Source organism: Tuber melanosporum, assembly GCF_000151645.1.
Source record: "Tuber melanosporum whole genome shotgun sequence assembly, scaffold_9, strain Mel28".
NCBI classification, from domain to species: domain Eukaryota; kingdom Fungi; phylum Ascomycota; class Pezizomycetes; order Pezizales; family Tuberaceae; genus Tuber; species Tuber melanosporum.
This window is the reverse complement of record NW_003299139.1, coordinates 616,060-630,960: the sequence shown is the minus strand read 5'-3', so window position 1 is coordinate 630,960 and position 14,901 is coordinate 616,060. Positions and strand designations below refer to the sequence as shown.

General features: G+C 43.5%; 1 protein-coding gene; it reads left to right on the top strand.

Annotated features, from left to right (window-relative positions):
- Nucleotides 1-401: 401 nt before the first annotated feature.
- GSTUM_00011704001 (uncharacterized protein) lies at nt 402-2,419 on the top strand. XM_002842078.2 has 2 exons: nt 402-701; nt 786-2,419. Exons 1-2 carry the CDS (start codon nt 534-536, stop codon nt 2,277-2,279), a joined length of 1,662 nt encoding a protein of 553 aa, XP_002842124.1. The 5' UTR covers nt 402-533; the 3' UTR covers nt 2,280-2,419.
- Nucleotides 2,420-14,901: the final 12,482 nt, after the last annotated feature.

The window sequence follows — 14,901 nt, the reverse complement described above, 5'->3', positions numbered from 1 at the left end:
CATTTCCATCATGGCCATGCTGAGCAGTACTGTACGAGTACTGAATCTTCTCTATTCTGGGCACTGCTATGGCAAGGCAAGTGTACTGTTTGTACCAAATAAAAAAATGGGAGCATTCTGTTGTAATTCTTGTTTGAAGTTGTAACTTACCTCTCCCTTGATTGAAGCTCTACTACCGGTAGGGGGGCTATTGAGCCCTATTTCTCCTACAGGAGAGCACGCCATAATTACCCATGACATGTGCTTCATACAAGAGAAAAAGAAAATCAACGAGAACAATACTACACAACATAGTAAAGAGAGAGGAAACGCGAGCGAGGAAACTAAACAAGTATCATACCGGTACTGTACTTGAAGTCTGGACAAACCCGCTGCCCACCCACCACCCTTTCTTGCCCTTCCCCTCCTCCCGGACACCGCTGTAAAAAAAAAAAACTCTGCCCCTCTGCAGATCCTTCTGTTATATTATCATAATATCATACCGATAGCTACTCCCCCCTCCCTGGTTCCAGAGAAACACCGAAAATTCAACAATGACCCCCACACGATTAATCACTCGCGCAATTCGTCGCCCTCGCTCAATAATACCCCCGCTCCGGCGACCAGTACTACTTCGTTTGGGCGGGCAGAGGTCCAACACTACAGATTCCCGTGAGCGGCCTACCGCGACCGCCACACCCACCGACAGTCGCAAGAAAGAAGTCCGATTAACCACGGAGGCGTAAATTCTCACCCCCCCACCTCAATGTTCCGGCTGACACGATTTCAGATACCCAAACATCAAGCGTGACAACCGGTTCGCGAAACTCACCCCCGAAGATGTCGCCCACTTCCGTTCAATCTGCTCAGTTCTCTCTGCCGAATCGGACGAAATTGAGGCCTTCAATACGGACTGGATGCGCAAGTACCGGGGCCAAGCGAGATTAGTCCTGAAACCAAAGTCTACCGCCGATGTTTCTGAAATCCTCAAGTACTGCAATTCCCGCTCGCTCGCTGTAGTTCCACAAGGCGGTAACACGGGATTGGTGGGAGGATCGGTACCGGTTTACGACGAGATCGTTATCTCCATGAACGCTATAAACAGTATCCGCTCTTTCGACCCGGTTTCGGGGATCTTAATTTGCGATGCTGGTGTTGTTTTGGAAACGGCGGATAATTACCTTGCTGATCAGGGACATATCTTCCCGTTAGATCTTGGCGCTAAGGGGTCTTGTCATATCGGGGGGAATGTTGCCACCAACGCTGGTGGTTTGAGATTGTTGAGATACGGAAGTTTGCACGGAACAGTCCTTGGCGTTGAAGCGGTCTTGCCGGATGGAACAATTCTAGATGATCTATCTACCCTCAGAAAGAACAACACCGGATACGACCTCAAGCAGCTATTCATTGGTTCAGAAGGTACCATCGGGATTATTACCGCAGTGTCGATAATATGCCCCTCGAGACCCAGCGCACAGAATGTGGCCTTCTTCGCTGTAAATACCTTCGAAAAAGTGCAGGAAGCCTTTATCCGGGCCAAGAGAGAGTTGGGAGAAATTCTCTCAGCTTTCGAACTTATGGATGACACAAGTCAACGATGCGTCGCACAAGTCACAGGAAAAAAGAGACCGCTAGAGGGCGAGGAAACTAAGTTCTACGTCCTTGTAGAAACCAGCGGGAGCAACAAAGAACACGACGATGAGAAGCTCGAAAAATATCTGATGGCCTCAATGGAGGACGAAACCATCGCCGATGGGGTCCTAGCCCAAGATGAGACACAGGCACGCAACCTGTGGTCGTGGAGAGAAGGTATCCCGGAGGTCTGTGGTCACTGGGGTGGAGTATACAAGTACGACGTCTCAATCCCGCTAAAAGAGCTCTACTCGCTTGTGGAGGATGTCAAGGCAAGACTCATTGAGCACGGGCTGCTAGGGGAAGACAAGCCTGTGGTCGACGTTCTCGGATTCGGCCACATAGGAGACGGCAACCTCCACTTGAACGTACCTGTGAGATCGTACGACAGGTGCGTCGAGGAAGCACTTGAGCCATTTATCTACGAGTGGATAGAGAAGAGGAGCGGTAGTATCAGTGCTGAGCATGGGCTTGGTGTCGCTAAGAGGGAGTATGTACAGTATTCCAGAGGAGAGACCGCGCTGGGTGTCATGAGGAGCTTGAAGAATCATTTCGACCCGGTACGACCTGCCTCCCCCATCCCCACCCAACACCATATTGCTCACGCTTTAGCAGAAAGGAATCATGAACCCATACAAATACATCAAAACATAAATCCAGAATTCTAATCTTCTTTCTAACCTTTCCTCTTTTCCCATGAGGCGTGCGCGTCCTATTTGAGCTAGTATACCAGAGAGTTCTGTTGAAACATACTTCTCGCACTACTGTAGTGTCACTCCTACTACTGATATTTTCTCCTTACATTAAACCTGATGGTACATCCAGACCTCCTGGACTATTGAAGATATCTCCTTGCCTTTCTCACACACCTCTTTTCTCTATTATTGTTATTGTTCACTCAAGCTATTTGTCTTGCTCCAAAACAGTAGATAGTCAGGGTCTTCAGCTCTTCACTTTGAAAGCATCAAGCATTCAAGTTTCTCAAGCAATCAATTACTTCTTCACATCTCGTATCGTCGTTCTATCCAACATTCTCACAACAAGTTCTCCAAAGCTATATTCGAGTGACATCCTGTGACTGCTTTTACAGAGTGAAGTGTCCGAAGGCGCAGATGCACTTCACATGCGACAAGAAAACACTTTGGAAAGAAGGCACCCCATACGGTGGGATAGTATTATTGGGGTGCAGACGCCTCACCAGATCACGGGACGACACTAATCTGATAATAGAACAGCGCAAAGCTGAGTGAGATGTACCAGTACAAGCAGCAAGTAGAGTGGGGGTGCCCTCAGCGAGGCTCGGCAGAATAGATGTGGAGTTTAGGGAGCTTAGTCCAAGAGCTCCTCGGAAGAAGCAGATACCGTATTAACTCGTCAAATTGAGTATCTCCGTACAGGGATAGTATCTCCGGTGGCGGTCTTGGCTGGCCCTTTCCGGGTGATCATTCATGGGTTGAGAACGTCTTATGGTAGCTTTACTAGAACGGTAGAACAAAAGAAATGTCTAACTAAGAACATGTCTCTCCATCTGCCAGAAATTCAATATCCTCGTGATTATCATGACCTTCTTCAACATCGGCAAAAGGATCCTGGTTGTCAGCCTTCGGCCAATCCCCTACTTCTAACTCAGTAAAACTATTAATATCAAGCTCACTATTACATAAGCCATCTGGTTGAAGTGACAAACCCACTTTGCGGAAAGCTTGTGAAATAATTTTAGACTTTTCTGTATGAAATTTGTAAAAAGCATCTCCCGCACACCAAGTAGTAAGAATCCTTCATTGTCTTATACTCTATTTTTCTATCTCTTCCAACTCTTCACAGTCAAGAATAGCTTGATCTGTAAGATCTCTCATAATTTCTTTTAGCTGTTTGTTAATAGAAACATCAAGAGGTTGAACAAAACTGGTACAACCTCTAGGGATAAAGGATGGGAGTATTAGGTTCTCACAAAGGGTAGTGAGCATACCAGGTGTTTTGTGGGAGCTTATTTAGTTGAGAGTAAAGAAGCTAGGGTGGCATTGAAGGGCAGGAGTGAAGTGGTCTGCAATGTAACGTAAAAAAAGCTCTTTATTTATCTAGGCTTGGGGATTAAATTCCACTAAAATCCCAGGATGATATTGATTGAACTCATTACCGAGCTTACTCCTGGCCTCATGAAAGATTATTATAGGTAGAATTTGAGTAACTCCATTGGCAAAATCACAAAGAACAAGGCTAGCTTCCGGTTTATCCCAGCCTGAGCGAGTAGATTCTGCCCATACTGTCTTGGAACCTGTGGGTTCATATGTTTGGCCTTCTAGGTATTCAAAGGGGATCGGGGTTTCGTCCAAATTACATATATTTCCAAGTTTAAACTGACTAACAGGAAGTTTAGGGGTCATTATAATTGGCCAATAGGTGAGCAGACTTCCTTCTGGTTGCAAATTCCTTTGATTAAATCTTAACCATGATAATATCAGGTTTTAATATTCATTTGGTACACCCTGGGCCTTTTTAGTTATAATCTGTAAACTAATACGATAGCTTGATAGGAATCCAGAAAACTACCTATTGTTGAAGTGGAAAACTTCAATCCCTTTCGTATTCCTTTACTCTACCCTTTCCTCAACATGAACAAGTGCACACCCTCTGTCTCTCGTGAGATATAATTGCTGAAATAAAACAAAGAGTTATTTCGGAACCAGCTCTGATGAATAGGTTGGCCCCTCTCCCTCCACTGAAGAAATAGGTAATATTGCCTGGATTCAAGCTGTGGCCAATGTATCACCACCACCTTTGGTTTTAATTCTGATCTTACCTTCCATCCATTCTCAAAAGACTCTATCTTTTCCTGTTTTGAGATCTAGCAACTGATTATTGATAGTGGTTCCCAAATGACCTTAGAAGCTTCTCTTTAGGTTGAGGATTGGTATGGACATAAGATATCCACAGTAGGTATTCGATAATGGGCAAGAACAACAAGAACTCATATTTGCTGATGATGACTCCAGGATATCTCAGGCTGGACAATTGGCTTTATGTCAACCTCGTGAAGGGTTCATTGGGCAATTGATTTCGCTTTCAATTTATGATGGACTTTTTTTACCATATTTTGAATCATATTTGCTGTCATTGGGCTCATATAGGCTTGAAGATTCATTTGGGATATACATTGTACTACTTCAAACTACATGAAAAGATTTCTTTCTCTATACATGTAACAATCTCGTTTCAGATGGTTAGTTCTTAGCGATGGAGAATGATACTTCTCTTCTACTTCTTTCTAGTCTTACAATAGCTCTAGGTATATGCCTATATTACCGATAGTACAAGACCTTTGTCTTCTATCGAGAATGCGTATTGTAAGCTTTCTCTAACTCTCCTTCATGAAGAGTTCCCTTTAGTGTAATAATGATAAGGGTCGTGATAATGATAAAGAGCATAAAGGTATTTTATGTTCGTTATTGTAATAAATAGGAAAAGTACTTAGAACAAAGTTTGAAGAACCTATTTTCCTTGGCTGTACCAGCCTCTTTATATAGTGTTCTTTCCGCCTCAAATCATGTAACCAAAGTGGTCATATGCTCAAAATCCATGATCTCATAGTAAGGTTATGTGCGAAAACTCATAAATCAATCATAACATAATAAACAAGTCATATGACTCCAAGTAGTCATATGTGTGAAACCCATGATCTCATAATGAGATCATGCGCTAAATATAAACCATATGCGCAAGGCATACCTGCAAGGCACACTTGCAAGGCATACTCGTCTGGCGCATGTCCTATGAGTCACGCTCGAGTTATGTGTGAAACATAACAAATTCTAACATAACAAGTCATATGACTTGAATGAGTCATATGTGCAAAGCAATAATATACCTATGACTTATAACCATGCATAATATGAAAACCTTTTCCTTGCCAAGCTACATTCGTGACAATACAGGTATTTCTATTCTCTTCTTCCACTCTTAGGTCCTCAATTGAGTTATAAACTGACTACTTGTCCTAGGCAAGAAGCATCCGGAGCTCTATCAGAGAAAAAGTAAGAGCTGCGAACTAAAGGAATCTTCGATGATGTACTTGAGAAATCAAAAAAGTAACTATTTAACTAAGTGTATTGAAATACTGTATGTCAAAGTCTGCATTTTCTATCAGGAAATCAAGGGGTCTTTAAATACACAAATCTGTTCATGTCTAGCATGAACAGAACTAATCAAAAATATCAAGTAATACACTTTGGTAAAACCTTTTAAGTATTAAAAGCGATACTTGGAATAAAACATAAAATAAAACCAAGTATCAAAGCAATACTTAAAACAAAACATAAAACAAAACCAATGACCTAGTACCTGTACCGGTTACAATGGGAGATTAAAAATATTATCAGTCATGTTGTAACCGGTACGGGTACTCGGTTACTTAGTTTTGTTTTATGTTTTGTTTTAAGTATCGCTTTGATAATTGGTTTTGTTTTATGTTTTGTTTTAAGTATCGCTTTGATACTTGGTTTGTTTTAAGTATCGTTTGATACTTAGTTTTGTTTTATGTTTTGTTTTAAGTATCACTTTGATACTTGGTTTGTTTTAAGTATCGTTTGATACTTAGTTTTGTTTTATGTTTTGTTTTAAGTATCGCTTTGATACTTAAAGAGTTTTACCAAAGTGTATCGATTGATACCTTTGATTAGTTTCGTTCATGCTAGACATGAACAGATTTGTGTATTTAAAGACCGCCTGTTTCTATGATAGAAAAGGCGGACTTCGACAGACAGTATTTTAATATACTTGGTTGAACGGTTACTTCTTTGTTCCTCAGTCCGCCCTCGAAGCCTCCGTTAGTTATCAGCTCTCGGCTCCTCTCTGGAAGAGCAGGCCACCTGCCAGCTATCGTACCTTTTACCGTAAACGTGATCAGCACCTTGCGAACACGTTACATTTTTTTCACCTCAGCAAGTGGTTAAGAACCTGTCCCCGGATTTAGGCCTGATCAACTTATCAATATCCACCTCAGAACGCTAGCGGAGAGAAGCGGCAGAATTTCAGTATATTTGGCTTCATCTCAAACCCAAGATAGAGTCTTTGACGACCAGGAGTGGGAAGCAAATCCCACGGCAAGACCTTACAAGGAAGAAACAACCCCAGCGCTTCGCTAAAGAACCCGGCAATCCAGAAAACACGGAAGATACACAACCTCTAGGAGAATTCCCTTCTACTCCAGCAAAGAAGCCTTCCTTTGAACCTCCAATCGACCCCGAATCTAGTAGCGATTCAGATATGGCTAGCACAGGAGGAGGGCCATCTGGAGGAGGGAAATCTCGGGCAAGGCCTGAAGAAGAAGAGGTACCCGCAGCATTTGAACCCCCTAAGTTTAAACTTCACCTCCCAGCGAAGTTCACAGGCGAAGGGAAAGACCTCAAACCTGAAGCCTTTGACCGATGGGCAACAGAACTCTCACACTTCCTACTCTTACAAGGAAAAGATGTGGAAGACCCTACAACCGGACTTATCATTGGATCATTCTGTGAAGGAAAGGCGACCGACGCATACCACCAATGCTATAAGGACTTCGGCGGGAATGTAAGATTAAGAGGATCTACAGTTCTCGATTACTTGAAAGGACGATTCCAATCCTCTATAACCAATGACCCCCTATACAACAAATTCAACCAGCTCCAGCAAGTTAACGGAACACATGTCAAGCGAATCACCGATGTGGCTCCGGACCTAATAATGTATAAGGACCGAATGGAGAGAGGAAGTATCTCCAAATACATCCTGAAGCGACGATTCTATGACACTATGCACCCTACCCTCCGGCGAGAGGTAGAACCACTCGAGGAAGACGGCGATGATATTGCAGTAATAATTGCTAGAGCAGAACGAAAGGATGCCATTCTCCATGAGACCAAGGCCTACAAAACACAGACATCTTCTAATAGGAACAGCCGATCACGACACAAAGCCTTCAGCAACTCTGAAGACAATATTCCGCAAGTTTTCAAGAAGAAAACAAAATCCTCCAAAGAATCGAGACGGCAAAAGGGAGAATGCTTTGAATGTGGAAAAACAGGGCACATGGCAAAGCACTGTCCTACGAAGAAAGGAAAAGGAAAGGCTATAAAAAAAGAGGCGTCGGCCAACAATATTGAAAGCGATTACGCTCCATCCAGTGAATATGAAGAGATCCACATTGGATACATCGATGTGGAATGCAACAGTGTTCGACCTCCGGCTACATTCAAAACACACACTGCTCTAGAAGGCACGATCCTGATCAATGGCAAAAAGGCTCAAGTCCTATTCGACACTGGTGCAATCGGAAGAGATATGATCAGTAATGCCTTTGTCTCTGTCCATGGACTCCCTACCCGAGACCTTAACCAACCCATACCAGTCAATATGGCAGTAAAAGGATCACGATCCACAAGCCATAAAACCTGTAGTGCGACCATTGGACTTGGTTCTGCAGTCCTACCCCCCCAGGAAATGCTGGTTGGAAATTTAGCCAAATACGATGCCCTAATAGGCATGCTATTCCTGAATCGTAACAAAGCTATAATCAGGTGTGGGGAATCAACTATCGATTTCCCAGATCAGAAGGTCAGAGTCTCATGCAAGCCAACAAGCGGAGAATACCGAGCCGCAGTTTGTGAAACAACTGCCCTACGACTATTGGGTGAGTATTCTGATGTTTTCCCTGATCAAATACCCGAAGAACTACCACCTATGAGAGAGGTAAATCACCACATCCGCCTTCGAGACTCCTCCAATCTCAAGAACCAACCCACCTACTCTATTCCTGACGCATACAAAAGCCCACTTTGTGATTGGATCAACCAACAACAAAGAAGAGGAGTCATCTACCGGGCAGAAGCCCCTGGTGCTGCTCCTATATTTGTTTAACCCAAAGCAGATGGCAAAAGAATCCGCCCCTTGGTTGATCTCAAACTACGGAATGAAAACACGGTTATGGACAGCTCCGCTATCCCAAACCAAACCCAGATCCTAAATGCAGTTGGACGGGCTAGATTCCGAAGTAAGATTGACCTAAGCGATGCCTACTTCCAAACAAGGTTAGACCCAGAAAGCGAACGCTACAACAGTCTCAAAACACCCTTCGGAAGTTTGATTAGCCGAGTTATGTTACAAGGTGATATGAATGCGCCCGCCACCTTTATGCGAATTATGGAGAACCTCCTAAGCGAATACCTCCACCATTTTGTTTGGGTCTACATTGATGATATTCTCATCTTCTCAAACACCGAAATAGAACATGCTTACCACATACGATTGGTTTGTACCAAACTAAGGGAAGCTAAATTCTACGCTAGCAAAAACAAATCAATCCTGTTTGCAGACAAACACGATATCCTAGGTCATGTTATAGATGATGAAGGAATACACGCAGCCCCAGGAAAAATAGCCTGTTTAACGGAATGGTCAACACCCCAGAATCAAAAGGAACTCATGCGATTCCTAGGACTAGTCAACTACATTTCCCAGTTCCTCCCACACCACGCCACTGTGACAGCGCCGCTCACAGACCTTACCGGCAATGCAGAATTTGCCTGGACCCACACTCATGACCAAGCCTTTACCAACATCAAGGATTTGATTAAAAACGCCAACGTTATTCAACCTATTGACTATAGTAAACCAGAACCGATATGGTTGATTACTGATGCATCGGATGTTGGAGTTGGAGCATGGGTTAGGCAAGGGGCCTCCCATGAAACGGCAAGGCCGGCGGCATTACACAGCAGAAAGTTCACTAACTCACAGATGAACTATAGAACAACAGACAAGGAAGCCCTTGCTGTGATTGATGCTCTCGCCGCTTTCAATCACATCCTGATGGGCAATACCTTCACTATTGTTACCGACCACCAACCTCTCACTAATCTTAAAACAGAAAAGATACCGGGAAGAAGAAGAACAAGATGGATAGGCAAGATCAGCAAATACGATGCAAAAATCATCTATACCCCTGGAGGAACGAACTATTTAGCTGATGCTCTCTCCCGCCTATACGAGAATCAAGACCTCGCAAACCCTCCCCTTGTTCACGACCACACAAGACAAGGCGAGGACAGCCCTGACGACACCTCCTATGAACAAGAACCATCGATGGCTACCGCCAGCTCTGCCACTCCCACCAATCCTTTCTCTTACACCATGTACAGTGCTGCCGGAACAGAACGAGGAAAGGACATTAATGATGAATGGAAAGACAATTGCACGCTCCGCAGCACACCTCCTCACGAACTTAAACAAAGCAGACTCCACTGGTCTCACTGTTACCATGACACCTGCCCTTTTCACCAGACTGAGATCAAGTTCGGCAACAGATACCAGCGACCATACTATATGCCTGCTGACGATTCCAAAGACACCAGCTTCGACTCCATAGAAGGAGCAGAAGAGATGATCAATGAAGATGAATCGACCCAACCTCCTCATACCTTTAATCATGTTCCAACACGATACCAAGGTCTTGAAGAACTCGAACAAGCAGCAGCCTACCTGGATGCAATGTCCTATTTACAACCCCCACAGTCAGCCCTGCCATCCTCTCCTCCCATAATCGATTCACGACCACTATATGGTGGACCCTTACGAGTATACAACAATGAAACCATTGTCTCGGTCATACCCCCTACTATTCCCGAGCATCGGCATCAACTCTACGAAACCTTTGAGGAAGGGGAAGCCCCTATCGAACCAACAAGAGGATCCCTAATCGAGGATGAACGAGATGTTAGATCAACCACGGAAGAATTAACCTCCTCATTCTGAAGCCAAATGATAGCAGGATATCGCCATGACCCGATTTACTTCAAAGCCATGGATAGCTCCAGGCATGGAGACCTCGCCCCCTACAACATATCCAATGGAATGGTTTTTACCAGCATCCGTTACAGTGAACATTGCCTATACATACCAAAAGGCCATATGTTCAACGGAATGACAATTAGAGAATATGTCATATCCGAAATCCACAACAAAGGACACCATAGCGCGGACCGCAACCTTCAATATGCTTCTGAATATGTTTACTGGCCTGAGATGCGCAAAGATTTCCGTGATTTCGTCAAGCAATGTGAACTCTGCCAGGCAAACAAGGAGCGAACACAACTACCTGATGGAAAGGCACAGACCCTCCAACTACCATGTGAAATATTCGAATCATATGCCATCGATTTCGCAGGACCATTCAACAAATCCTCTGGATTTGACACTATCTTGGTAGCTGTGGATCGATTCTCTGGATACACCTGGTTAATACCAATGAAGATTACCGACTCCTCCAAAGACACCTGGAATAACCTACAATGATACTTGTTTACCCCCCATGGGTACCCCTTATCTATTGTCAGTGATGCTGATCCCCACTTTACCGCCAGATTCTGGAAGCAAACCTTGACCTCTCTCGGAATAAACCACATCATGGCTGCCCCTGGACTATCATGCTAGACGTAGATGGCCATAGCAGACGAGAAAGAGTTCGTGAAGTTAAGACCGGAATTAGGAATATGATTAATGAACGACAAACTAATTGGGAACCAGCCCTTGTTGAGCTCACTGCATATATCAACGCCGGATTTTCAGATACCTTGGGGATGTCACCATGCAAGGCAGTTTTTGGCCGCCAATATCCTCTCTTACCTACAACTCTATTCAAGAACTCCTCAGTCCCTGCCTCTGATGACCATCTAAACCGCCACCAAGCGATTCGGAACGATGCCTTCCAAGCTGTTAAGGCTGCCCAATTCCGAAGCACCACTACTGCCCAGAAACGACGACGCAAACATGTCCCCATCTCACCAGGAGACATGCTCATGGTACATGGTAACATGTTCATTACCAATGTCGGACGCAGCAAGAAACTACAACCCCGATGGCGCGGACCCTTCAGAGTCATATTCTTTGACGAGTAAACGGAGAACTACACTGTCCAAATGGATGGACACATGTACCGCCGCAATACTGCAGTCTTCCACACCTCAGCCGTGAAGCGATTCCATCCAAATGACGACTCCAATTTTCCTGGAAGGACCCACTCTCGGCCTGTACCTATCATCATCGATAAGCAGGATGAATGGGAAGTTGAAGAAATCCGAGACCACCGCCTTTGGCATGGAAATGATCAGTTCCTAGTCAAATGGAAAGGATATCCGACAAGCGAAAACAGTTGGGAACCACTGGAAGGACTTGAGCACGCTATGGATATGGTGAACGAATGGTGGAAAGACAACATGCCAAATGAATCCCTCCCCCCAACAATCAATTATATCACCATGTGTTGGACACCTACAATGCCAGAAACTGAGCGATGGCACGCAGAACTCGAAGCTAGAGATGGGTTTTGGGCACCATACTTTGAGTCGGAATTCGAAAGTAGCGATGAGGAAAACCAAGCTATGGAGCAGGCCCTCGACAACCTTATCTAGTCACCAATCACCATCCGAATACCATAACGATGTCAAACTATGTGGAGCTCAATGTGAGGCTGCGACAACAGGTTGTTGGACTGTTGTTGAACCGCGATGCTATCCAACTTGAAGACTACTTCAAAATCCTATGGATTGACTACTGTCCTGATTGTGATCATGCTTGGGTTGATGTACAGCACGAATCTGGTATTCGTGACTACTGTGATTTAGAGTTCTTCGAGTCTAAGTGTTTCCTTAGGGTCTCTTCTTGCCTCTGGTGTGATACTTATGATGAAGAATTTCTTGCAGAAACTGAAGCCATGAGTTTCTCGGAATCCGCTTTTGATGATTATTAGATTTTGTTTGTTTAAACAGTTGTTTTGTTTTGGGGAATGTAACCGGTACAGGTACTCGGTTACTTACTTTTGTTTTATGTTTTGTTTTAAGTATCGCTTTGATACTTGGTTTTGTTTTATGTTTTGTTTTAAGTATCGCTTAGATACTGGGTTTGTTTTAAGTATCGCTTGATACTTGGTTTTGTTTTATGTTTTGTCTTAAGTATCGCTTTGATACTTGGTTTGTTTTAAGTATCGTTTGATACTTAGTTTTGTTTTATGTTTTGTTTTAAGTATTGCTTTGATACTTAAAGAGTTTTACCAAAGTGTATCGATTGATACCTTTGATTAGTTTCGTTCATGCTAGACATGAACAGATTTGTGTATTTAAAGACCGCCTGTTTCTATGATAGAAAAGGCAGACTTCGACAGACAGTATTTTAATATACTTGGTTGAACGGTTACTTCTTTGTTCCTCAGTACGCCCTCGAAGCCTCCGTTAGTTATCAGCTCTCGGCTCCTCTCTGGAAGAGCAGGCCACCTGACAAGCCAGGCCACTTGCCAGCTATGGTACCTTTTACCGTAAACGTGATTAGCACCTTGCGAACACGTTACACATGTGGTGATTGGTGTACAATGTGCATTAACGGAGATGGAAGTAAAAGACCATTGTATCGCAAACCTAGAATAGTAGTTAGCAGTTTCCAAGACACATAAAGCAAGAAACAGAACTCGCCTACTAACTTATAGCCAAGTCTGTCTTGATTGTGAGGATGCTTGGGACAGCTTTGCAGAGCAAGTGTAATGTCAACAAAGGACAGCAGAACACAGACCCCGGAACCTCTAAAACTTGATTTCTGGAAGAAAGAATCAATTAGCTAATTGTCAGTATAAGAGTAAGGATGTAGAGGAGTTAGAAGAAAGGAGAAAGTTACCAAAACGTCGGAAAATCAGATTCATCTGCATGAACAAATTCAAGAAGCTGAAACAAAGCTCAGAAGTCTTGAACAGCATGTCAATGATCTGCATACCCAAGTCTAGGGGAGTACCGATTGAGAGGATGGAGATAAAAATGGTCTTTTTAAAGTCGCATGATTCTAAAGAGAAGTGCTTGCAATGCCAGAAGGGGATCATGATTGGGACAGGAATGAAGTAAATGTCACTTCAACTCCTACCCCTTTGAGTGCTCAGGTATAGCCTTGTTTTCTTTTGCTCTGGAAAAATTGGATTGGAGGAGTCAGAGTTTAGTGAGGTGGAGTTGTAGGAGGTAGGGTAGAACAATTTGAGAGCTCACTATATATGGGCAACCATTGCTCCCTAGCTACACAATGCTACACCTAAAGTGCCGAGCCTTACTGAGGGGGTCACCTTGCTGAGGTTACCTGCACTCTACTCATATCTCCTCGCCGAGAGTTGGTACCCGTTTTGGAATAGCTGCTACCCACCTCTATGCAGTATAGCCTTCAATTTGCCACCCACCTCCTCCTACCTAGTATTCTAGTAATCAACTGACTGTACGTGTAAATAAAAAATCAAAGCAGCAATAATTTAAACAGAATTATGTATTAAATCTATTATCCCCTTCACATGCTTGAACTTGTAGCAAATTTGTATGAAAATTCATCCAGAAACGATCAATCAGTTCCAGGGTCATACACTTTCACTCAATTGCCAATGCCTCCCATACTTGGTCATTAGTCTCGTCACCACTTCCAACAAAATTATACTGAGCCATCAAGTCCTTTAAGTAATTCCAGCATGGTTCGATTTTGTTGAGGTCAGCAGAGTTTGGAGACTAGAAAGGGATCTGGCTAACTCCCTGTCCTTGAGCTTCCTTATCCATCTCGACAGCTGTTATATGGTTATTAGTATTATCTTCAACAAGCCAGCATCTGCGATCTGTCTCTTGCTGGATTCTTCTAATAAAGGGATAGAGTCACTCATGAAAGATATACTTCCAGTAGAGAAACTAATCCATCCCACCACCTGTACTTTGACTATGTATTTTCTCTCCAAACTCCCAGTAGGGCTGCTAGTGTAGCCTATGAGGTTCCATAGGACCACGGTTCATATTGAAGAAGTCGATATTTCAGTTCAGAGCTTGGAGATATTCATACTCCTCGGTGCTAGGTATGATTACTCTTTGTTGCCTCTCTTCCACTCGCTGAACCTTCACTGTATTTTCATCATGAAGTTCTTCTGTGTGTTCATGTCGCTCAGCTGGTGTTTCTTTAACCTAAATCCAAATTGGACTCTTATATCCTAATGATATACTTGCAGATACTATGATACTAAAACCATTTTCCTTCTTCTTGTCATGTAATAGTATTACATATAGATCTTGACCTTTTTCACGAGTAATCCATTTATGCCCACAGTGTGCACCAACCTTTAAAATCATTTCAGCACTGTAAATGTAACGATCCCTCCTTGGATAGTTAGTTCTTGGTGATGGGCAACAATACTTCTCTTCTTCTTCTTCTTTTTTCATCTTACGATAGCACCGCCTAGTCGGCTGTGCAGAGCTAGTCGGT